The sequence below is a fragment of the Culex pipiens genome, chromosome 2 (assembly GCF_016801865.2).
Source record: "Culex pipiens pallens isolate TS chromosome 2, TS_CPP_V2, whole genome shotgun sequence".
Lineage (NCBI taxonomy): Eukaryota > Metazoa > Arthropoda > Insecta > Diptera > Culicidae > Culex > Culex pipiens.
In genome coordinates, this window is record NC_068938.1 from 156,078,703 (window position 1) to 156,102,665 (window position 23,963).

Sequence of the window (23,963 nt, forward strand, 5' to 3'; positions counted from 1 at the left end):
TCTAGCCCGATTAAACTTAGAATTAAAGACTTTATCGATTAAATTAAATTAGGAGCAATTTTATAAAAAATCCCTACATTTATGTTTTGGTGCCATTCAATTATTCGATCGTTAAATAGAAGATAGTAGAAATAGTAGAATTCTTGACATAGAAACCGCCAATATCTATTGTTTTAAGCGCATTTTCTCGTTTTTAGTTTTTACAAATGATTTATACAAGTCCAATAAAAAATTTTAAAAGTCACACCATTCTTGAAAACAGCCCTTTTATCAAAATTTTGAAAAAAAAAGAAAGAGCCGCTCATTTTAATTGTTAAAATTTCAAGAAGAAAATTATTGAAAAACACGTCTTTTTCGGATGGGTGCCCACCCCCTAAATAAATTACCCCTTAGGACAAAGTTTCACGCAAATCGAAGAGGGGTCGGAACAACTGCTGTGTGAGTATGGATCGCGTCCACACTTTCCGCATTGCATTTCAATTTTGTAAGGGAATTAGTATGGAAAAAACCTTCTTTTTAACATTTTGATTTTTATCATTTTTATTTTCTACTACATTTTTAAAACCAGCACAATAACATTAAAATTGAGAAAATTCTCTAAAACTTTCCCGAAGAAAGCATTGTGCTATCTTGCTTCTGAAAAAAAGCGTTTTCTCAGAATTTTATCAATTTTAACGTAATTGTGTTGGTTTTAGCGGAAAATAAAAATCATAAAAATCAAAATTTAAAACAAAGGTTTTTTCCACACTAAAAGTGTATAATAACACTTAAGTGCTAATAACTTTTGATAGGGTTGTCAGATCTTCGATGTTTTAAGCTCATTTGAAAGGTCTTTCGATTATCTAACTATCGATGGGTCGCATGATGGACCCGGAAATCATTTTCATTGAAATATCTTAGATCCGGCCCCAAATAGTGTATAAATAACACTTATGTGCTAATAACTTTCGATAGGGTTGTCAGATCTTCGATGTTTTAGACTCATTTGAAAGGTTTTTCGATTATCTAACTAACGACAGGTCGCATGATGGACCCGGACATCATTTTTATTAAAATATCTGAGATCCGGCCTCCAAAAAGTGTATAAATAACACTTAAGTGCTAATAACTTTTGATAGGGTTGTCAGATCTTCAATGATTTGGACTCATTGGAAAGGTTTTTTTAATACCTTTCTGAAAATGTATAACATAATAGGTTTTCTTGCAAAAACCACCCTTTTTACAATCTTACGGACATATGCCGAAATCAGTTTTTAAGCATTTCTTTTGAAGTACTCAACTAAAACTGCTGATTTTAAATAGAGACCTATAAGACCCCAAGACGGATCGAATGAGACTAATACGGTCAAAATCCTTTCATCCAGTCCGCAGATAATCGAGTGACTTTTTTTTGTCCATCCACATACACACATCCACACAGACATTTGCTCAGAACATGATTCTGAGTCGATATGTATAAGTGAAGGTGGGTCTACGAGGTCAAATTTATAAGTTCATTTTTCGAGTGATTTTATAGCCTTTCTTCAGTAAGGTGAGGAAAGCAAAACCTTCGTTCTGGGTTGATTTGATCATTTTTTTTAATTTTCCATAAACGACGAGCCAGTCTAATAATTACCTATATGTATGAAAAATCATTTTAAAATAATAAACAACAACAATAGTTTTAGGCCTTGGTATTCAGTTGAAATTAAATAAAAAGTCAGATTTGCAATTAATCTAAAACTCGCAAACTTATTTATGGCAAACTCGCAAACAAGACAAAAAATGCAGGCTGACGTTTGTACAAACAAATCCAGGCAAACAAACAAAGCAGACAAACTGGCAAACTGTCAAAAAGTGCGAGTTTGTTTGTTTGCGTTAGTGTAATGGCTCCTAAAGTTCACACAACAACAACAAAATCTGGGTAATGTGTGACTTATTTAGATGCTTTCGACAACTTGGATCGGCCCATCTCCAATATTTTGAGTTTTTTTAGGGACTTCAACTTGATCGAAATAAAATAATGAATAATTTCAAAAACCAAATTTCGACAGAAAAGGATAATGTTGAGTTAATAAATCTAGATTTATTTTATTAGGTCCTATACAAATGTAAACATTGAGTGTATCCCGCTTACTCCGATGGACATTGACATCAAGAAATGCTCTAGAACTCATATACGTGTTCTACAAACTAAAACCGGAAATTCCAATTTGACTGTGAAATCCCTGCATATTTTATAACAATTCACCTTAATCACATAGCAATGGGTCCCGTTCGATATCATCGTGCCAGGAAAATTAATTTCCGTTTCCAAAATCACCACCCCCACAATCATTCGACAACTCTCGTGCGAGTCCCTCTTAATCGTATTCAACACCACTCCAGTATTGGACGCGATGGCAATCGGCCTCCCAAAACAATTTCTCCTATAGTGCTAATCATAATCGGCACGAGCTCAAGTTTTGTATATTTAGTATTTACGCTAGTCAAATATTCATACGCACACGGCTTTTTGCACACCGCACTCTTCCCCTGCGCTGCGCATCATTTGAAATAAACCGTTTTGCCCCCCTCAGCAGCAGCAGTTTGCCACTTGTTGTACAAAACGGGGCTTATGACCTGGCATGCTGGGTGAGTGTTTGAAAAGGGCTTAAATTAAATTTTCTTTAGGTTTTAATTCGTTTTAAAAATTTTGCTAATTTGGCCTTAATAGAATTTTAAATTAAAAATAAATAAAACAAGTTCCTCACGAAATGTTCCTCAAAGCCAAAGAAAATCTCCAAATCCCGGGCACATTTTGCAGAATGAACGAAATATCCTTCCCCCCATGCTTTCGTTCTCACCCACCGGAAGTGGAGTTTGTTTCTTCATAAAATATTTATGGCAAACAGTCTAGTCGGCACTGCCCGGATTGCATTGCTCTATATACGGCTATACGACCGTTACAATGCTGCTGGCTGGCTGGCTGACGACCTATTTGTACAACCCGGTGTGTGTGTCAGATTTTGGCGAGTGCTCCGGGGCAGAATATTCATTTATGATGGGATTCCACTTTCAATCTTTATATTTGTGTATCATTCCAGAGTGCGCCTGCAGCTGCTGCTGCTGCTGCCCGGCTGACTGATCGTTGTCACAATTTTATCCCAGTCCCAAATGTGGAGAGGTATACTTTTGAACGATGACAGTTGATGAAAATTGTGGCAAAAATACGAGCCGGATGCCATCAAAATGTAAATGGCTCTTTCGCGAAAACGCACTCCAATTGTGCAATTATTGCGATAAAAATGCAATATTTTGTGCACGTGAATTGTGCACTTGAATTGTAAAATTTTTAAATTACAAAAAAAAATCTAGAAAAAAATATTTTTTTGTTTCATAAAAAAGCATTCTACAAATCTATTTTTGACACATCCTAAATTCATACAACATTTTCACCGTTTTTCCCCATTTACCCATCCATCAGTCAACCCACCACTTGACAGATAATGAAAGAAGACAATTCTGCAAGCGGCATTAAGTGGACGCTGCCAGCTATACCTACAGCACGGCGAATAAACGGTGACTGGTTGGTTGCAGCATCTGCATAATGAAACGCATTCCTTTTAACAACCCAAGTGCATAATCGCCACCACTCACCGATGAGCTGTGCTTTTCTCTTCGTTTCCTTTTTTTATTTTAAGAAATGTGATTTTTTTAAGAAACATATCAGATTTCGGTATGAAAATCAAATTAAAAATATTATGTTTTTCCATCGAAAAAGTTTTCCGTGTATTTTACTGAAGACGCATGGTGCTTTTTGTTCGATTTTCAAGATAATATCTCAGAATTTTTCATTAGAAACCCAATTTAACACCTTTCTTTCCCAACGCAGCGAGCTAAATTGGTTAAACTATCCAGTGATGTGATTTTTTTTAAAGATGTAGGTGTTGTCGAAAACGCCAATTTTTACCAACCCTATAATCGCGATACAAAAAAGTAAACGGAACATTTTGGAGTGGTTTGGAGATGGGGGTAGGGAAATTGTCAATTCGAAGGCCATAGACAGCATTCGAAACACTGCTACAACCCGTTAGAATGTGCGGAACTAACTCAGAAATGAAATATTCAATTGCATAATCAAACAAATATCAAAAATTGATTATAAGACTAAAAGAGAAAGCATAATTCAAAGAAAACGAAGAAGGATGGGACCATCCATAAACCACGTAGATTTTTCTTAAATCTCAATTTTTATGTACAACAATGAAAAAAAACACGATTAAAAACCATTTCTGTTTTTTTTTTTCATTTTAATGCAAACAAATAAATTGACAAGACAACATTTTCTCGATGGATCATCTACGGTCCCCTTGAAACGAGCTGTCTAGTAGGAGCAATTCTCTACCAAAACCGGAAATGGATTTTATTTGTATTTTTTGATTTGGCTCAAACTTTGTGGGGGCCTTCCCTATACCCAAATATGCTATTTTGTGTCATTGGTTCACCCATACAAGTCTCCATACAATTTTGGCAGCTGTCCATACAAAAATGGTATGTAAATATTCAAACAGCTGTAACTTTTGAGTGAATCAACTTTTTTTTTACTAAAACTCAATTTCCCAAAATACGTATTTTTTGATTTTCTAGATTTTTTGATATGTTTTAGGGGACAAAAATCCGCAACTTTTGAGCCATAGAAAAACATGGTCAAAAAATCTGCCGCCGAGTTATGAATTTTTGAAAAAATAGTGATTTTTGGAAAAAATCGAAGTTTCATGCAAAAACAAGTTTGACATTATTTTTTAATGCAAAATTGAATTTGCAATCGAAAAGTACTTTACATATTTTTTGATAAAGGGCTCCGTTTTCTAGATATAGCCACTGAAAGTTTGATTTTAGCGAAATATTTGCAGTTTTTTTATTTTTAAAAATAGTGACCATGAGTGACCATTTCTAAAAATATATTTTTTGAAAAGTTCAGAAAATTTGCTATAAAATTGTCTAAGAGACATTGAACATTGGACCTTTGGTTGCTGAGATACAGCGGCTTAAAGAAAAAGAAACACGAAAATTGAAGTTTTCTAAAGGTAAGAACAAGATTGTCCGTCAGACCTGGACGCAAACGCAAAATTTTGCGCCTGTCATCATAGCCTGCCAGTCATCGACCATTGAACAAAGCAACCCCTGCAGGTTGTTCGACTGACAGTTGATGGAAAAATCGAACTGGCACAGCGTTTTGCGTTCACCACTGCGTCGAACGGACAATCTTGTTCTTAGCTTAAGTCTCACCCAAACAGCCCACCATTTTCTAATGACGATATCTCAGCAATTAATGGTTCGATTTTCGATGTTAATACATGAAACAATCGTGAAATTTTCCGATCTCTTCGAAAAAAATATTTTGAAAATTTTAAAATCAAGACTAACATTTTAAAAGGGCCAAACATTGAATATTACGCCCATTTAAAATGCTAGTCTTGATTAAAAAATTTTCATAATATTTTTTTCGAAAAGATCGGAAAATTTCACGAATGTTTCATATATTAACATTGAAAATCGGACCATTAGTTGTTGAGATATCGTCATTAGAAAATGGTGGGCTGTTTGGGTGAGACTTAGAAAACTTCAATTTTCGTGTTTCTTTTTCTTTAAGCCGCTGTATCTCAGCAACCAAAGGTCCAATCTTCAATGTCTCTTAGACAATTTTATAGCAAATTTTCTGAACTTTTCAAAAAATATATTTTTAAAAATGGTCACTCATGGTCACTATTTTTAAAAATTGAAAAACTGCAAATATTTCGCTAAAATCAAACTTTCGGTGGCTATATCTAGAAAACGGAGCCCTTTATCAAAAAATATGTAAAGTACTTTTCGATTGTAAATTCAATTTTGCATTAAAAAATAATGTCAAACTTGTTTTTGCATGAAACTTCGATTTTTTCCAAAAATCACTATTTTTTGACAATGTTTCTCTATGGCTCAAAAGTTGCGAATTTTTGTCCCCTAAAACATATCAAAAAATCTCGAAAATCAAAAAATACGTATTTTGGGAAATTGAGTTTTAGTGAAAAAAAAGTTGATAAAAAAATCCTCAATTTTTTTTTCCGTGTACCTATTTTTTTCTCAATAGTCCTTAACAATACCTACAACTTTGCCGAAGACACCAAATTGATCAGAAAATTCACTCAAAAGTTACAGCTGTTTGAATATTTACATACCATTTTTGTATGGACAGCTGCCAAAATTGTATGGAGACTTGTATGGGTGAACCAATGACACAAAATAGCATATTTGGTCATAGGGAAGGCCCTAACAAAGTTTGAGTCAAATCAAAAAATACAAAAAATAAAAATGGTCGAAATCGGCCGATTTCGTAGAGAGTTGCTCGTAGGATCTTTTCTGTCAAGAACGGCCGCGAAGTTATTTTTTTAAATGATTTAAAAAATCATTTTAAATCCTTTGCTTTCGTACAAAGGGTCATTGTACTTAGAAAAAATTTGATACTTCGTTTCAACTGAACATGAAAAAAGTAAAAGATACCTGAATTTAAAATTTGACTATTAATTTATTTTAATATAAATAAGCAGTTCCCTACGAAATCGATCATTTTTTTTAATTTTAATTTTTTAAATTTTTAATCAGGCTGAAACTTTTTTGTTGCCTTCGGTTTGCCCAAAGAAGCCATTTTGCATCATTAGTTGGTCCATATAATTTTCCATACAAATTTGGCAGCTGGTCCATACAAAAATGATGTATGAAAATTCATTTAAATCAAGACAAACATTTCAAAAGGGCGTTATATTGAAAGTTTGGCCCTTTTAAAATGTTAGTCTTGATTTAATTTTTTTTGAAAATATAGTTTTCGAAAGGATGGGAAAATTTCAGTTTTTCAAACATATTTTTTTCAAAAGTGGGCAAACATGTGCACTAATTTAAAAAAATGAAAAACTGCGACTATGTTCAACAAAGTTACCTAAAGATGGCTATAACTTGAAAACAGTGCACTTTATCAAAATTGCACTACAGTATTTTTTGGCTATAACTTGAAAACAGTGCACTTTATCAAAATTGCACTACAGTATTTTTTTATTTCAAACTTGATTTTACATCGGAAAATAAAGCTGAAAAAATTTTGAGACCAATATTTCGATTTTTTGAAAAAGAAACTGGGTTCATTCAAAAAATCATAGCTTGGTCAATGATTTTTTGCACAACCTAGAAATTTCTGATAAATTGGCATTTGATGTCCCCCTAAAACATAGAAAAAATAAAAAAAATTAAAAATAGTTTTTTTTTGCAAATCAAGTTTTAGTGACAAAAAGTGAAATTAAAAATTACCAAAAAAATTTTACTGTGTATAATTTTTTTTCAGTCTAGTCCATATCCATACCTACAACTTTGCCGAAGACACCAAATCGATCAAAAAATTCCTTCAAAAGATACAGATTTTTGAATTTTTAAACATCATTTTTGTATGGACAGCTGCCAAATTTGTATAGAAAATTATATGAACCAACTAATGATGCAAAATGACTTAGCTGGGCATACCGAAGATACCAAAAAAGTTTCAGCCTGGTTAAAAAATACAAAAAAAATCGAATGCCCGAAATCAGAGAAAATTGCTCAAATCAAAGAACGCTTAAAACATGACAGCAGTAATAATTCTTTCAAAGAATTTTGAAAAATACCTTTTTAATTTTGTAAATTTAGAAATTAAAATGTTGGATCAATGATTATTTATTAAGCTGTCAGTATTAAATTGTTTTAATTTTATGCAATGAAAAATTCAGTTAGATAAGATTTTAATCAAACAAATTATTTATATTGAAATTATTGAAACATGTTTGCAACATCTTAAATCAAAATTATTTGGATTTATATTTTCTGCAACTTCAATATTTTTATCATGTTTTAAAACATAAAATTGCCTTGGCGTTCTCGATTGCGAGATTCCTACTCGAAACTAAGTGTCCGAAGGCTTGATTGTTGAGGCAATAACAAAACTTTACACCTAAGCTTCCATCCACTCCAGGATTCGAACTGCCGACCTTTAGACTGTGAGTCCAACTGCCTACCAGCGACTCCACCGAGGCAGGACCAAGGGAGAAGACTCCTACACCTGGACTTAGCTAACGACCTAACCCTTTAGGTTAGACCGGGGCCAACATTTAAAAATGCCACTGGGACCGTCTGGGATCAAACCCAAGCCGACTGGGTAAGAGGCAACCACGCTTACCCCTACACCACGGTCCCGGACATGAACATAAAACAGCTTTTCCTTCAAAACGAACAACGATTGAATTTTATTCAATATTCAAGTTTTCCGATAACTGAAAATCAAGTCTTATCTAGAGTCGAGAGTATAGCACGGGGCGAAGGCGCCAAATTCCCATATTGACACTTAAAAAATCGAACCGGTTTTTAAGTTAGAAGTTTCCTCTTGTTTGATTAACAAAAAATATTAAAAATCTTTTGTTATATAGAAAAAATATTATAACAATCTGTGTCAAATTCATCCAATATTTATTAGGATTTTTAATGTCTTAAATATCCTTTTCATTCACAAATTTATTGAATTTTTGAAAGGAACTTTAAATTTGAGGTAAGTCACTAAAGAAATGAATTGAGTGAATTTAATTTAAAAATGGTACAAAATATTTAAAAATTATTCAATAGATAGAAAATAATTTTCATACAAGTATGCTTGGGATTCCCGACTTATCCGACTTTTTGAAAACAAATCACAAATTCCAGACATTTTCCCGATTTTAGGCGAATTTTGGCGAATTCCCGACTTTCCTGATTTCCCGACTTGAGTGGTCACCATGTTGGCTTTAAATGTGTCAAATCATTGTCTTAGGGATTTTGAGAAGACGGTTTTGTATGAAAAGTTTTTTCACCAACTTTTACGATCTATAGCGACTCTAAACTTTAACCGATTTGTCTCCAAATTGGCACACTTACTTATGTTTGCCTAAAGAATCGAGTCAGAAGGTATCCCTAATTGTCGATTTTTTTTTATTGTCACCCTACTGGTCATACATAATAGACATGTGAATATTTGAAAAATCAATTTCTAGAGAAGGAATTTTTCGACCGAAGACAAACTTACAAGTGACTGTTCGGAAAAATATGTTAATGGAAAAATCCAGTTTAATTTATTTATTTCAATTTTTACTAATGGTGATTCCCAAAACACGCAAAATCTGGTACTGGAGATATATTATTTTCAGAAATGGTTGTAAAATTAAATTTCTGAAATTATTTTGAAGCTGAAAAGTCGAAAATTACTCTACACATGTTTGATAAAGTGCATCGTTTTCCATTTAGGGGCATTTTAAGGTATTTTTCAGAAAAGTATTCCATTTAATGCAATTTAAAAATACTTCACGAAGAAAAGGTCAATTTCCATGTTTTTTTCCATTTTGACATTGTTGAGCAGTCCGGGATAAAGACTTTGAGATTTTTGAGGACAAAAACTTGAAATAAAATTTGCAATAAACTTATCAATTTGAATGAGAAACTAATTCCACTTATGTGTTATGGACAATTTTCTGCAAAGAGCAGAACAAAAGTGTAATTATGCTGCTTTAATTGTTTGAATCCCAATGTATATTTTATTAATTATTGCCTTAATAATATATTTAAAAAAAATGAAATTGTAATAGTGTAAAATTAGAATAAAATATTGCCGATCAATGTTTCACAAAGCTGAGTTTCGTTTCTTGCCACTTGCCAAATTTGGTTGAATTAAATATTTTCGATGGTTCTTATACAATTATTTCATTTGATTCAAAAAAAAGAACAAAAAATCACATGCAACATAATTGTTACGACAGATTATTATTACCCTTGTTTGAACAATCATGATGAAAAACGTGATGTGGCACAATATTTGCACATGTTCAATATTTTCCCCCTCCCTTTTTTACGCTCTGCTACGGTCCCCCGGCATCCCGACGGTGCGAATTAATCTTCCACACTCCCATGCAATTGCTCCGGCCGTCCACCTTTTGGGCATTATTAATTCGACAATGTTTCCATTAACCCTAAATAAACATGTGTTTTCCCTCACCTTGGGTTGAACGCCGCCCACACCAGCGAAACGGCTCCCCACCGCTGCTGAAACGTAATAAAAGTCATAATCGAAAAGAAATATTTTTAATTGAATTTCCATGCACTCAGCTCTTTTTTTTTTTTTTTTTTGCTCGCGTGTTGAGAGTTTTCGTTCGCGGAAAATGGAGCAGCAGGGTTTTCCACATAAGAGCACGTGAATGGTGCACCAACCACAACTTTAATTAAAATTCCAACTCCAATTTGGATTGATTTGTTTTTTATTGCACCGACCCTGTGCTCGCGAAGCACGTTTTGTGATAAGTGTTTTACTGAACTTTGATACAGGGTACAGTTAGTGAGAAATAGTTCAATGTGGAAATGAACGTATATTGTCACTCCTTCTTGGAGTCTTTTGATTATTTATTTGGCATACTGCGAAATTCTAAGTCTTATTTCTCAAGAATGATTATGGTAATCATTAAATTTTCTAAAATTGCTTTTTTTTTTAAACACTTATTTTTTTATAATCCTCTCTAAAATTTAACAAAAACTCAGCAAAAAAAGGTGCAGTGGTAATGCTACATGCATAACCATCATGACGAAGAACTTCGGACACAAAAGTAAATGAATTTTTTTATAGTTTTCTTATTTGCGTTTCTTGGCCACAAAATCAATCACGAAACGGTTATTTCTTAAGATCTATTTATTTCTGCTCTAAGATTTTGACGTTGGATAACTCTACCGAACTGTAAAATCTCACGTCGACTGCCTCGCTCTACAAGCAGATGTGGACACCTTGCTGCACTGGTGCGACCGGAACGGGATGACAGCGCACGCAAAAAAGTGTAAGGTTCTGTCATTCAGCCGTTCGAGGAACCCTATAATCTCGGACTACAGCATGAATGGACAACAACTCGATCGTGTGGAAACCTTCAAGGACCTGGGAGTAGTTGTTGACAGTAAGTTGAGGTTCAACCAGCACATTGCCCTAACGACCGCCAAAGCTTTTGCCATGTTGGGCTTCCTGAAAAGGAGTACCAAGCACTTCGACGATCCTTACTCGCTAAAATCGCTGTTTTGTTCGTTAGTAAGAAGTGTTTTGGAGTACGCAGTCGTTGTATGGGCCCCGTTCCACGAAACTCAAGTCACCAGAATCGAAAGAGTACAGCGGGCTTTCGTACGGTACGCCTTCCGGAAACTTCGCTGGAACGATCCCCTGCGGTTGGCACCGTATGAGCAACGTTGTGCGCTGTTCAACCTGCCTACGCTCGCCCGCCGCCGTGTTTTTATCCAGCGTCTACTGGTCTTCGACGTTCTTAGGGACAACATTGACTGTAGCAGCATCCGTGAACTGGTCCATTTCTACGTTCCAGCACGTCAAGGACTCAGGAACAACCCACCACTGCTTAGTGTCCCGCGGCACCGAACGGTTTATGGACATCACAACCCGTTAGATGTTTGTTTGAGAAAGTTTAATGACGTTCATTCATGTTTTGATTTTATTGTGTCTAAAAATGTGTTTAAATCTAGAATTAGTTCATAGTTTTTTAAGAAAGTAGCCTGTGCATCATATTGATGGAGGTGTCGACAAATAAATAAATAAATAAAGTTTTGAAACGCTTCACAGCTTATCGTAATGTCAAGATTTTCGTGCCAGTTGATTTGAAATCATTTCATCAATTCTCTTTTAAACTTTTGGCATTGAACAATGTTTTAAAAATATTTGAAATAATAAAAAGCCATTATCAGGACTCCAATTCATTACAAAGAGCCAGTCTGAACCATGTGTTAAAGATTTTCTTTGCGTCACAACCAATTTGAATCACTTTAAACGATTTATTCCCACACATTACAAGACTTTTTTCTCGTTTTGACGTTTCTACGGCGTTCTCTCTGCCTTCCTACGGCATTCGCCACCTAGATTTCTTCGTTCCACGAAATCCTAAAACGAAAATCTATTTCATTTGCGTACTCAAATCACTCTCGCCAGTCTACGAGGAAGGGACGACACAGCGGCAACAAAGATAGCTGAAGGCGGAGAAGCATCGCAGCGAAGGGGCAGACCGAACCTGGAAGGGTTCAACGTTGTTCGCGATGGGGAAATTTTCTGGCAAGGCTCTTGCCTACCATCGGTGACAGCCATGTAAATTTCAACAGCAAGCATTAAAAAGTCCTTTTTAGGGCTCAAATTGATTACGAAAGAGTTATTCTCAATTTCAATAATTTCGCAATTATCGATTTATTACCCCCAGCGATTTATTACTCATATTGCCAAAAAGTTCAAGATTGCTAGTGAAATCTGGGATAAGATTATTCAATTGTATTTTGTTTCATAGATTTGTCGGCAAAATTGTCATAAATGTTCCCCCAAGGTGAACTTTCCATGAGGGCACCGGCAACTCCAGGTTGTGGCCACTACTGTCGAAATGACCATTTGCAGGTTCAATATCAAAACAATGAATTTTGATACCCATATTGCAACAACTCGTATGTTTCGGTTAATGTTACCCTGGGCCCAAGAGGAACCTGCTTTGAGGGCACCGGCCACTCCAGGTTGTGGCCACTACTGTCGAAATGTCAATTTTCATGTTCAGTATCAAAAACCATGAATTTTGATACCCATATTGCCACAACTCGTTTGGTTCTGTAAATGTCCCCCGGGCCCCGGGAGAACCTGCTTCGAGGGCACCAGCCAGTACAGGTTGTGGCCACTACTGTCGAAATGGCCATTATCATGTTCAGTATCAAAAACCATGAATTTTGATAACCATATTGCCACTACTCCTATGGTTTTGTAAATGTCCCCCCAGACCCCGGGAGAATCTGCTTTGAGATCACCGGCCACTCCAGGTTTTGGCCACCACTGTCAAAATTGCCATTTTCATGTTCAGTATCAAAAACCATAAATTTTGATACCCATATTGCCAAAACTCGTATGGTTCTGTAAAAGGCCCTCCGGGCCCCGGGGGAACCTTCTTTGAGGGCACCGGCCACTCCAGGTTTTGGCCAACACTGTCGAAATGGCCATTATCATGTTCAGTATCAAAAACCATGAATTTTGATAACTATATTGCCACTACTCCTATGGTTTTGTAAATGTCCCCCCAGACCCCGGGGGAACCTGCTTTGAGATCACCGGCCACTCCAGGTTTTGGCCACTACTGTCGAAATGGCCATTATCATGTTCAGTATCAAAAACCATGAATTTTGATACCCATATTGCCACAACTCGTATGGTTCTGTAAATGTCCCCCGGGCCCCGGGGGAACCTTCTTTGAGGGCACCGGCCACTCCAGGTTTTGGCCACCACTGGCGTAAACGAAATCTTCGAACGAATTGGGGGAAGCTTCCTGACTGACCCGGCTGTGCATCCCGGGGCCGTGACCAATTACACGAGCTCGTAGTAGATTCGTTGTACTAACCCATACAACAGGGCTACAACCATTTTCACACAGTCTACTAGGTTAAGCGATTTTACTCCACTGCCTAAAAGTTGCCTCCGCAAGCGGTTTTGCTCGTCCCCGGGTGTATCTGTAGTTGGTCGCAGTCTTTGATGGCCTTTTCAGGTGACGAATTTAGATACATCAATCGAACATCCGTGGAAGGGAAACTCGACGCATCGAACCCAATCAGCGTGTATCATGAAACGGGAGTGTGTGTATGTGTGTATGAACGCGCATTTGGCAATTTTCTTGAATCTGCCATCCTACGGCATTTGGTGTGTGTCTCTCTCTCTCTCTCTCTCTCTCTCTCTCTCTCTAGAAAATAAAGGTAATTTTTCAGAAGAAATCCTTCTCCGAAAGAGAGAATTTGCGTTGCAAGGGCTCTCTCTCTCCCTGCTGCTGCTGCTTCACCCGTCTGCAGCTCAGATATGAGCCGACCCGACTTGTTCAGCATCTCGTTGGCAACTAAGTAGAGTGGAAAGGTTAGAACGCATTTTTATACTTCTACTTCGCTATTACTTCCCCTCTTTTCACGATCGTCGACGACCAGTTCTGCTGCGGCGGTTTTCCCATCAAAAGCTATTCTGCCAATACTGAAAATTTTATAGAAAATTGCTGAAGGTTTTCCGAATCGAATGGTCCAAAAATTATGTAATTCCAATGTGTCTGGATGAAATTATTACCGTTTGAAATAACGCCAAATGTGACGCTTAGGATCGAAATTTTGAACGAACGTACGTGTTCAATTTCATTAAGATTTCACAACTCGAGCAGCGAACAACGACGAGGAGGACTTGGCCACTGGACCTGCCTAAGATTTCATCGTGTGGTCAACACAACTGTTCCTGAACCGGATTCGAGCGGAACGACGCCTACACGCCGTTGGTTCATGATCCGCATTCGGGCGAAAAAACGATTTTTTGTCCAGCTGCTGACAGTCAGGAAACGTCCAGCGAAAATTCAAGAATTTTAATCAACCCTGTTCAGGGCTAACGACTGTTGAAAGCAAGGGCATTTCAGTGAGCAAAAGAGTTCCTCAATTTTGCCCAGAGTAACGAGAGTTTCTCAATGTTCCTCCGAGTTACTCCGGTTGCTTTTCACCAATCCCACCTAGATAGATCAACCTTGTGTTTGAAAAAATGTCAGGTGTTGTTGCTAAGGTTTGTTTGTTTTGAAAACCAAAATCTTTTATCTTGCAGGCCCAAATGCCAACAGCAAGTGACCGGATATACGGGGGCCAAGTTTAAAAAGTTTCCCTCCCGTCAGCAGGCGGACGCGTTTGTTCGGAAGCACGGCAGCGGATCGGGTCTGCTTCCGACAGCGGAAGTAACTCGTCGTCGGCGGGGGCCATGTTCAATTCGTGGCTCCGCCGGTGGATTCCGTGCGGGTTCTGATTGACAATTACGAAGAGATCAACGCGGTTTGATCGAGGGGTTGAAGTGGGAGCTGGAGGAGCTGCGGGGTTCAGGATCGGGGACAGGGAGAAGGGGAAGAAGCTGGACAGCGGCGTGAAGCCGTTGATGAAGCTGGAAAAGTACTGCATTTATAACTTTCATCAGAACGAGGATGGTTTCGTGTACGTTTACACGGATGGTTCCTGGGAGGGCAATGGGACGGCGGCGGCCTGTGCCGGGCTGGGGGTATACTTTGGCGAGGGACACACGCTGAACGCGGTCAGTGGACGAGCGACCAACAATTGCAGAGAGTTTCAGGCGGCTGCGCTAGCGATTCGATTGGCCAAGCAGCAGGGCATCACCGTTAAGAACCAGGTCGACGTTGAGGAATTGGACCGGGAGTTGGCTGACAAAAGCATCAAGATCAAGTGGAGCCACGTCGACGTTGATTGTGGCATTTTGGGGAACGAACGGGCGGACGCGCTCGCCCGGGAAAGTTCGGCAATATTCCGCAGACAGAAAGTGAATCGTTGAAACGTTTGTTGATAAGTGGCTTTTTATTCTAGTTTACAATACACTGTTTTCCAAGTTCATAATTAGTATGTAACTGTCCAGAATCTTTATTTTTTGAGAAACACTACTCAATCTCTCCGGATTGAGATCCACCTTGCGGCGTCGCTTCCGGTACGGGTTCGTCCCCGAGTCCAAAGAATCGCGTCGCTCGTGGCGGACCGGTCATCGGTCCTCACCTTTTGCCGCTTCAAACTCTGCGCAATGGTGCGCTTTTGGCGATCCAACTGTGGGAACAAATCCTTGGAGTTTTCGAGCGCCTGCTTGGCCGCGTTCATTTCGGCCTGCTGGGTGCTGTGGCCGTTGGAGCAGGCCAGGCGTTTGCCGCGGAAGTAATCAGCCATCATGTAGACGCGCGTGCTGGTCGGGCCGTTGCACTCGATGACCTTGCAGATCGGAATGTCCGGCTCGTGTGCAAAGAATCGTCGAGCAGGAGTGCGCCCATCAGAGCTTCAAAGCAGTTAACCAGAGCGTGGCGAAGTTCCAGCTCGTGGCACAGGTCCGACTCATGCGCGTACAGCATAAATTTCTCCAGGTAGAGCTTTTTTGCGAGTACGGCGAGATGTTGATTCTGGACGATCGCTGCGCGGTACGTTGCAAGGCCACCTGGGAGAAGATCGCGGGGTTAAGAAAGCTAGACTAAATAAGCACTTCGATTAACCTACCTTCCTCCAGATCCGGAAACTGCAATGAATCTTCCGGTTCGGATGTGTGCTGAAATTTTCCTTGTTTGGGTCGGGGCGATAATTTTCACATTGGCGAAAAAACATAAACAAACAACATTGTCGTCATGGTTGCATATACCAAGGTATCGACAATCGGGTGGGAATTGAAAAACTCGGGAGGAAGCTGAGAAACTCAGAGTTACTCCGAGTTACTCCCAGAGTTTCTCACTGAATTGCCCTTGGTTGAAAGAGTAATTTTTGCTAAAATCTTGTTTTCAATAATTTTGCCACGCAGTTTGCTGCGAATTTTCAGTTATTCTTTATGAGCATTTTTCATGTTTGTTGCTTTTGTACTGTGGGAGTGGATTTTTGACAACGGCTGGGCAACGCAGTAGGCGCAGATTTTTGTCATTCGAACGAAACGACACCAACACGGTGATTCTTGTTTTGTGTTTGGCGCATCGGCCAACAATTTGGCAGCGCAGCAGGCTCAGATTTTTGGATTGCACGCGCTTACACTCACACACACACATATGTAATCGCTCGTAAACTTCGAGGTGATTCTGATTCCGAGGCTGGATTTAATTTCATTTCCGTGACCGTGCAGCAACATCACAGAGGAGCAGCTACATTTTGATACCTTGATTGCCCCAACTCTTATGGTTCCGCAAATGTCCCCTCATCGGAACACCCCCGAGGGCTCCGGTCACTCCAGATTGCGGCCACTACAAATTTCATGTCCAGTATCAAAAACCCTAAAGTTTGATGCCCAAATTCCCCCAACTCTTATGGTTCCGCAAATGTCCCCCTATCAGAACACCCCCGGGGCCTCCGGCCACTCCAGGTGGTGGCCACTACTGCCGAAATGTCAAATTTCATGTCCAGTATCAAAAACCCTAAAGTTTGATACCCAAATTCGCCCAACTTTCATGGTTCCGCAAATGTCCCCCTATCGGAACACCTCCGGGGCCTCCGGCCACTCCAGGGGGTGGCCACTACTGCCGAAATGTCAAATTTCATGTCCAGTATCAAAAACCCTAAAGTTTGATACCCATATTGCCCCAACTCTTATGGTTCCGCAAATGTCCCCCTATCGGAACACCCCCGAGGCCTCCGGCCACTCCAGGTGGTGGCCACTACTGCCGAAATGTCAAATTTCATGTCCAGTATCAAAAAACCCTAAAGTTTGATACCCAAATTCGCCCAACTTTCATGGTTCCGCAAATGTCCCCCTATCGGAACACCTCCGGGGCCTCCGGCCACTCCAGGGGGTGGCCACTATTGAAGAAATGTCAAATTTCATGTCCAGTATCAAAAACGCTAATGTTTGATACCCAAATTCCCCCAACTCTTATGGTTCCGCAAATGTCCCCCTATCGGAACAACCCCGGGGCCTCCGGCCACTCCAGGTGGTGGCCACTACTGCCGAAATGTCAAATTTCATGTACAGTATCAAAAACCCTAAAGTTTGATACCCAAATTCGCCCAACTTTCATGGTTCCGCAAATGTCCCCCTATCGGAACACCTCCGGGGCCTCCGGCCACTCCAGGTGGTGGCCACTATTGAGAGATTCGACAGAAACGTGCACGCATCCTGGTGGCGAGTAGAAGCACTACGCAACGATGTTCGGAATGACAGCGTGCTTGGAAATATAATTTTTTTTGCAGTTTTTGATTTTTATTTCCTTCAAATATTTTTTAACGTCCATGAAAGTTATTGTAAAGTGTGGCAATCGCATAAACGAATCGAATGATGTATAAATCATAGGGGCTGAGTTAATTTTTCATGTTTTTTCCTCAAATTTACCAAAAAGATCTTTTGAAAAATTGATTTTAATAAGATTTATTTGATTGATAATGCTCCCTATGTGTGTATTATTGATAGAACAAACAATAAGAGTCATATTACAGCATAATTACAATAATTTTCTCAAAAAATTGCTAGTTATTCGAATTTTTCCAAAAATTTCCAAAAAATCACCAAAATGCATTTTTGAGGTCAATATTTTGGTCAAACGGGAAGAAAAGTAAAGTTTAAACACTTTTACATAATATTTCATCATTACTTTTAACTTTTGCAACATTTAACTCAATTATACAAAATATCGATCATCTTTTTAGAAAAATCGTTTAAATAAAATACCAGTCACAATTAATCAATACAAATCACCACGCATTATGATCGTTAGCGAAATTGCCACACTTTGGAATACCCCACTTTTCTGAAAGTGCTTGATTTTTCATTATAAACGCGATTTTTCGCTAAAAACTGCTCAAACTGTATGGGGGCTGTCATTCCGAACACCGCTGGAACAACAGCGAACCTAGCGGAAAAAACGTCGTCGAATTCTTCAATTGAAGAAATGTCAAATTTCATGTCCAGTATCAAAAACGCTAATGTTTGATACCCAAATTCCCCCAACTCTTATGGTTCCGCAAATGTCCCCCTATCGGAACAACCCCGGGGCCTCCGGCCACTCCAGGTGGTGGCCACTACTGCCGAAATGTCAAATTTCATGTACAGTATCAAAAACCCTAAAGTTTGATACCCAAATTCGCCCAACTTTCATGGTTCCGCAAATGTCCCCCTATCGGAACACCTCCGGGGCCTCCGGCCACTCCAGGTGGTGGCCACTACTGCCAAAATGTCAAATTTCATGTCCAGTATCAAATCCCTTAAGTTTGATACCCATATTGCCCTCACTCTTATGGTTCCGCAAATGTCCCCTTATCGGAACATACCCGGGGCCTCCGGCCACTCCAAGTGGTGGTCACTACTGCCAAGCGCTTGGTGGCGCTTGCGAGAGGAGCTGAGCTCCTCTCGCTTCGGTGGTAGACCACCGACTGAAGCCAGCCTTCAGATTTCCCATGGTTTTGTAGGAAGCGGGAAGGCTAGTTCCTGAAGACGCCACCTAGTGGCGCTTGCGAGAGGAGCTGAGCTCCTCTCGCTTCGGTGGTAGACCACCGACTGAAGCCTGCCTTCAAATTTCCCGTGGTTTTGTAGGGAAGAGAGAAGGCTGGCGCTCGCGAGAAGAGCTGAGCTCCTCTCGCTTCGGTGGTAGACCACCGACTAAACTAATGCTGTGGAGGGAGTGGCGTTTATATTTACATCAAAACCGTCGGCCGCGCTGCTTCTGTGATTTTCCCCTCTGCTTGGGGAAGGCGTTTCATTTTTCGGTTTCATTTGGAAATTTTGGATTGCTACCCTGTATAGAGCCCTAAGACGAAGTTCTTCGTCAAAAAATAACATAACATATAACATTTTAACATCAATAACCCACTATCATCAGCATCATGCAAAAAAAAAACAAGCTGTGTAAAATTGGCCAGTTGGTCGTTTTAGACGGGCAGTATCGCAGTGCTAACTTCCAAAATTCGGATATTGGTGCTTTAGTCCAAAGTTCCAAATAGTTTTAGTTGGTATTAGATCCTGCAAAAAAAAAATCAGTTCCATATGCGATGTGTGCAAATATTTACCAATTTAAAATTGTACTGGATTTGTGATGGTGAAATTGGCAACGAACATTGTCATGATCAAATTGCGAAAAAGTAGGGAAGCTGCTTCGTGTCACAGGTCTAGTATACGTTTGAAAAAAATATGTAATGTAATTACTATGCATAGTGATTTTTCACGCTGAAAAAGGCAATTTTCACGGGGACCACTATCCGAATACAAAAAATTTCACGGAAATTTCACGGAGCGTGGAAGTTGCTAAAATATCATTAAAAATCCAAATAAACCGAGTTTTATTATTCATTTTTTTTTTTTGAAATTCTACCGTTAAAATGTAGTCAAATTGTGTTTCCACGGAATCACATTAAACATTAGTTAAAAAAAGAGTTTTCAAAACAAAAAAAAACGAGGGAACTCTTTGCTGAACTGCACATTAAAATCTAACTAATATTCAAAATGATTAGGGTATATTATCCATTCGTGGACCCCTTTCCTATAGTGAACTTTTTTTTAACTGTTTTTATGACTTTAGTATATCGAAATAATGTTAATTTAAGGAATTTTATATCAGTATAACTAGGATCTTCTCAATTTCGGGCAAAATTAAGGGGGTTGAATATAGGACAACGAAAAAACTATCTTTTCTCAAAAGTGGACCCCTCTTAATTTAACAATCGACCAATTCCAGCTCAAATCAGATATTTTTCTGGTAAAATTTGACTTTTAATCTTAAAAATCAAAAATCTCATAGAAGTGGCGTGTATTTTCATTTCAGTGTATTTTTTTCAGAAAGCCCGTCCAATTTCCTACAAGTTTGTCTTTAACCACTTTTTGATACGATGAAATGGCTTCGAGATACAGTAATTTTTAAATTGAAAAATACAAAAATATTTAAATAACTTACTCCCTTCACAAATGTTATTTTCGAGTACAATACACAAAAATGGCTTAAATAGGGCCTAGGATACCATGTCTACAAAGTTTGATTGAAATCGGAGAGGGTCGGATACAAAAGTACCAGAAAAATTCCTGATTTGAATTGGAATTGCTCTATCATAAATGGAGAAAACTGTACATTTTAGCAATACCTTTTCTGAAGATTGTTTTAATCAACTTAAATGCATTTTTTTTTTCAATTATGAATATAAATAATATGACTGTGTTATGCTAAAAGCACTGAGGTTTATGAAATCATAAGAATTTAAAATAAATCAAAACTATTGTTAATTATACTTCAGTCAAACATCATAATTGATGTTTTGATGATATTTTCTCGTTATAAAATACAACCGAAACATAATTTGGAAATAAAAATAAATGTTTTTATCCGCAAGTTTAAACACATCTATTGTTTTGTTTTGATAAACTATTGAAGAAATTGATATGGAAATAAAATGCATAAAAATACTTTTTTTAATTATTTATATGTTTGATTTTTTGGCACGTTTTCTTTGAACATTTTTGGAAAAATTGTGTTAAAAAGTCTGTTAGGTTTTTAAGATGTTATAAGCCATATTTGTTAACAAAACATATATGTTTATGATGAAAAGTGTTATTTATTTTATCCATCATTAGGCCAAAATCATGCATCATATTGTCCGTTTCTTTCGAAGGTACACGCCGCGCGGCATTTCAGAATGTGCCGCAGACACTGTTGTCAGCGATTTTCTGCACTTTTGGTGCAATCAAAAACATACCCGGCAACAATGCTATGCAATTCGAAGAAGAAAATCAACAAAAACAAAACGCGCAGTATGGGATTTGACAGCGAGCATTTCGACGTCGTCGTGCTATCTTGTCGCACCCGCCATTTTGACGTTCCGAGAAAAACGCGTTTTAATGTTTGACCTTGAATATTCAAAAACGAGAGCACGCAATGTAAACAATAACAAACACGTTTTGTTTGACTCACCATTCTGCGCATTGTCCCAAAGTTTGGTTGAAGTTGGTTGCTGGAGTCCCGAGTTATAATTACAAATGTTTAGGGGAGAGTGGGGAGACTTGATCCCCTTTTTTTGTATCGCACATATCTCTGTCAATTTCTCCCAAAACTATGATCTTTTTGCATGAATCGAAAGCTTAAACATTCAACTATGTTTGGCTGATAAGGGTTTTTCATCAGATAAACTCTTCGAATCATGCCAAGCGTTTTAAAAAACTATTTTAAACCGGCATTTTCAAAATGTTGGGGGTAATTTGATCCCCCTTTCAACATTTTGAAGAAATCTTAAGCAAAATGTTTTTTATTCATCCAAACTTTTAATTTTCTATAAGTTACAGCAATTTCACATTTAACCTGTACGTTTGTGTTCAAAATATCACAAGTTTAGCATGCAAAATATTTAAAAACTTAAAATTTTCTTTTTTAGACCAAAATTGAGCATGTTTACAAAAGCTGGTAATTTTTGTATACAAAACTTTTGAAAAATGGTTCAAACTGCAGTAAGTTATGTACAACTATACTAAAGGAAACTATGTACGAAAACCCAGCCCAATTATTTAATCTTGAGGATGATTCCAGTGAATGTTAAAAATGCAGGGATCAAGCCTCCCTAAACGCACTTTTTTAAACAATTGATTGTAAAAATAGTATGACGATAAATTTAACGTCAAATGCGTAAGGGTTTTGGAGTTGATATGTTTATCAAACAATTCAGGTATAAAAAATATTTTTTTGAATTATTTTTGAGTGTTTTCTATTCTTATCAAAACAAAGAAAAAAGATCTCTTGGAAGTTTTTTGCAGCACTTTTTAGAAAAATGTGTGTAACTCAATCCAAATATTTTTTAATTTTTTTCTTTGTATTCTACAATGAGTTTTAGTCAATTTCGCACAACTTTCTAGAACAAAGCTAATTGTTTTACCCACATGCTGACGAGATACAGGCTTGGGATCAAGTGTCCCCGGGGATCAAGTCTCCCCACTCTCCCCTACGGTAGTCTAGCTTGTACGTGCGACAAACGCATCCTGACTTTCCTGGCCTTAAATCCCTTTGGCCTTTTGTCGCACTTACATCAATTTTCATGGAGTGACAAGATAACACGACAAGATTGAAACTACTTTCATATGTAAAGTGACAAAAATGCACGGAGTTTTTTCGGGTTTTGTTGAATATCTCAGGATTGAAATCGAATTTTGGGGATCTGTGAAGGTCAAAAGGTGAAGCATTGTGAGCTGCACAAAGTGGCGTTCTTAACTCAATTTGGCCCAAAATGCACGTACGACAAGTTAGCACGATGGCGACGATTTGCCGAAAGTGCGGCGCGTCGTTTCGAGGCTGATATTGCGCGTAATCCCGAAAAAGAAACGCGGCATATCAGCCTAGAAACGACGCGCCGCGCTTTCGGCAAATGCTCGCTGTCAAATCCCATACTGCGCGTTTTGTTTTTGTTGATTTTCTTCTTCGAACTGCATAGCATTGTTGCCGGGTATGTTTTTTTATCGCACCAAAAGTGCAGAAAATCGCTGACAACAGTGTCTGCGGCACATTCTGAAATGCCGCGCGGCGTGTACCTTCGAGAGAAACGGACAATATGCCGCGTGTCTTTTTCGGGAATACGCGCAATAACATCAAATATCCGTTAAATTTGATATAAAAACAAGAATTTTCCTGGCTATGGCTATTTTACTGCATAAAAGCAATTAATTGATGAAAAAAGTCAGAATTGTTCAAAAGTCTTAAGATTTCATGATTCTGTACAATGAGTTATGAAATATTGCTTAAAATAGTGATAATATGTGAAAAATGCTCGTTGGCTCTACTGGGGTGTCTGCTATTGGTTAAAATACCCTACTTCGTGGGAATGTCACGGGACTAATAAAAAAACTGAAATATTTCCGAAAAGGCTAAAAAATCAGATAAAGTATTTGGCCGTCCGGGAGTCATATGGATGACGCTGCAGGAATAAGTTGTCTCTGTACATTTACTGTGTGTTTCGCTCAGTACTTGTACAGAGCCAAATTAGAAGGCTAAAAGACTTGATCACACACACATACTTCCTCAAATGGCCCTTCGCTGACTTAGTTTCCGTCCTTTATATCTTCTTCTATGACTCCTAGTCGACCTATCCACCTAAAATTTCATTATCTTTCTTCTAAAATATGCGTCAGATTTCACCGATAAAGACCGATTAGATTAAAATAACAATAAAATTTCTACGCAGGCTCAACTCGAGGGCAAGCATGAAGTTTGGGGTCTCCAGAATCACGTGCACTTTGAATTTTTCAAAAATATTTAGACAGGGCCGAATGGTTTTTCTCCAAAGTAGGTATGGAGAATCAGTGCTGTTCGCTACTCCCACATATTGCATGCAATTTTTGGATTGTATGCAACAGCGACGAACCGCCCTAATTCTCCATACATACTTTGAAGGAAAACCATTCGGCCCTGTCTAAATATTTTTGAAAAATTCAAGGTGCG

General features: G+C 38.2%; 2 protein-coding genes and 1 pseudogene across 2 annotated transcripts in view; 2 read left to right on the forward strand and 1 right to left on the reverse strand.

The window, feature by feature from the left end:
• The window catches only part of LOC120428762 (Ig-like and fibronectin type-III domain-containing protein 1), a 382,047-nt gene that overhangs the window by 150,127 nt on the left and 207,957 nt on the right, over window positions 1-23,963 (forward strand). The window lies entirely within an intron of this gene.
• LOC120428597 (ribonuclease H1-like) lies at window positions 14,479-15,456 on the forward strand (annotated as a pseudogene).
• LOC120428591 (ribonuclease 3-like) lies at window positions 15,404-16,174 on the reverse strand (the record flags this gene model as incomplete). The annotated part of the gene is made up of 3 exons (XM_039593616.2): window positions 15,404-15,831; window positions 15,891-16,030; window positions 16,090-16,174. Coding segments are annotated over 3 exons (561 nt in total), but the record flags the coding sequence as incomplete, so codon positions are not given.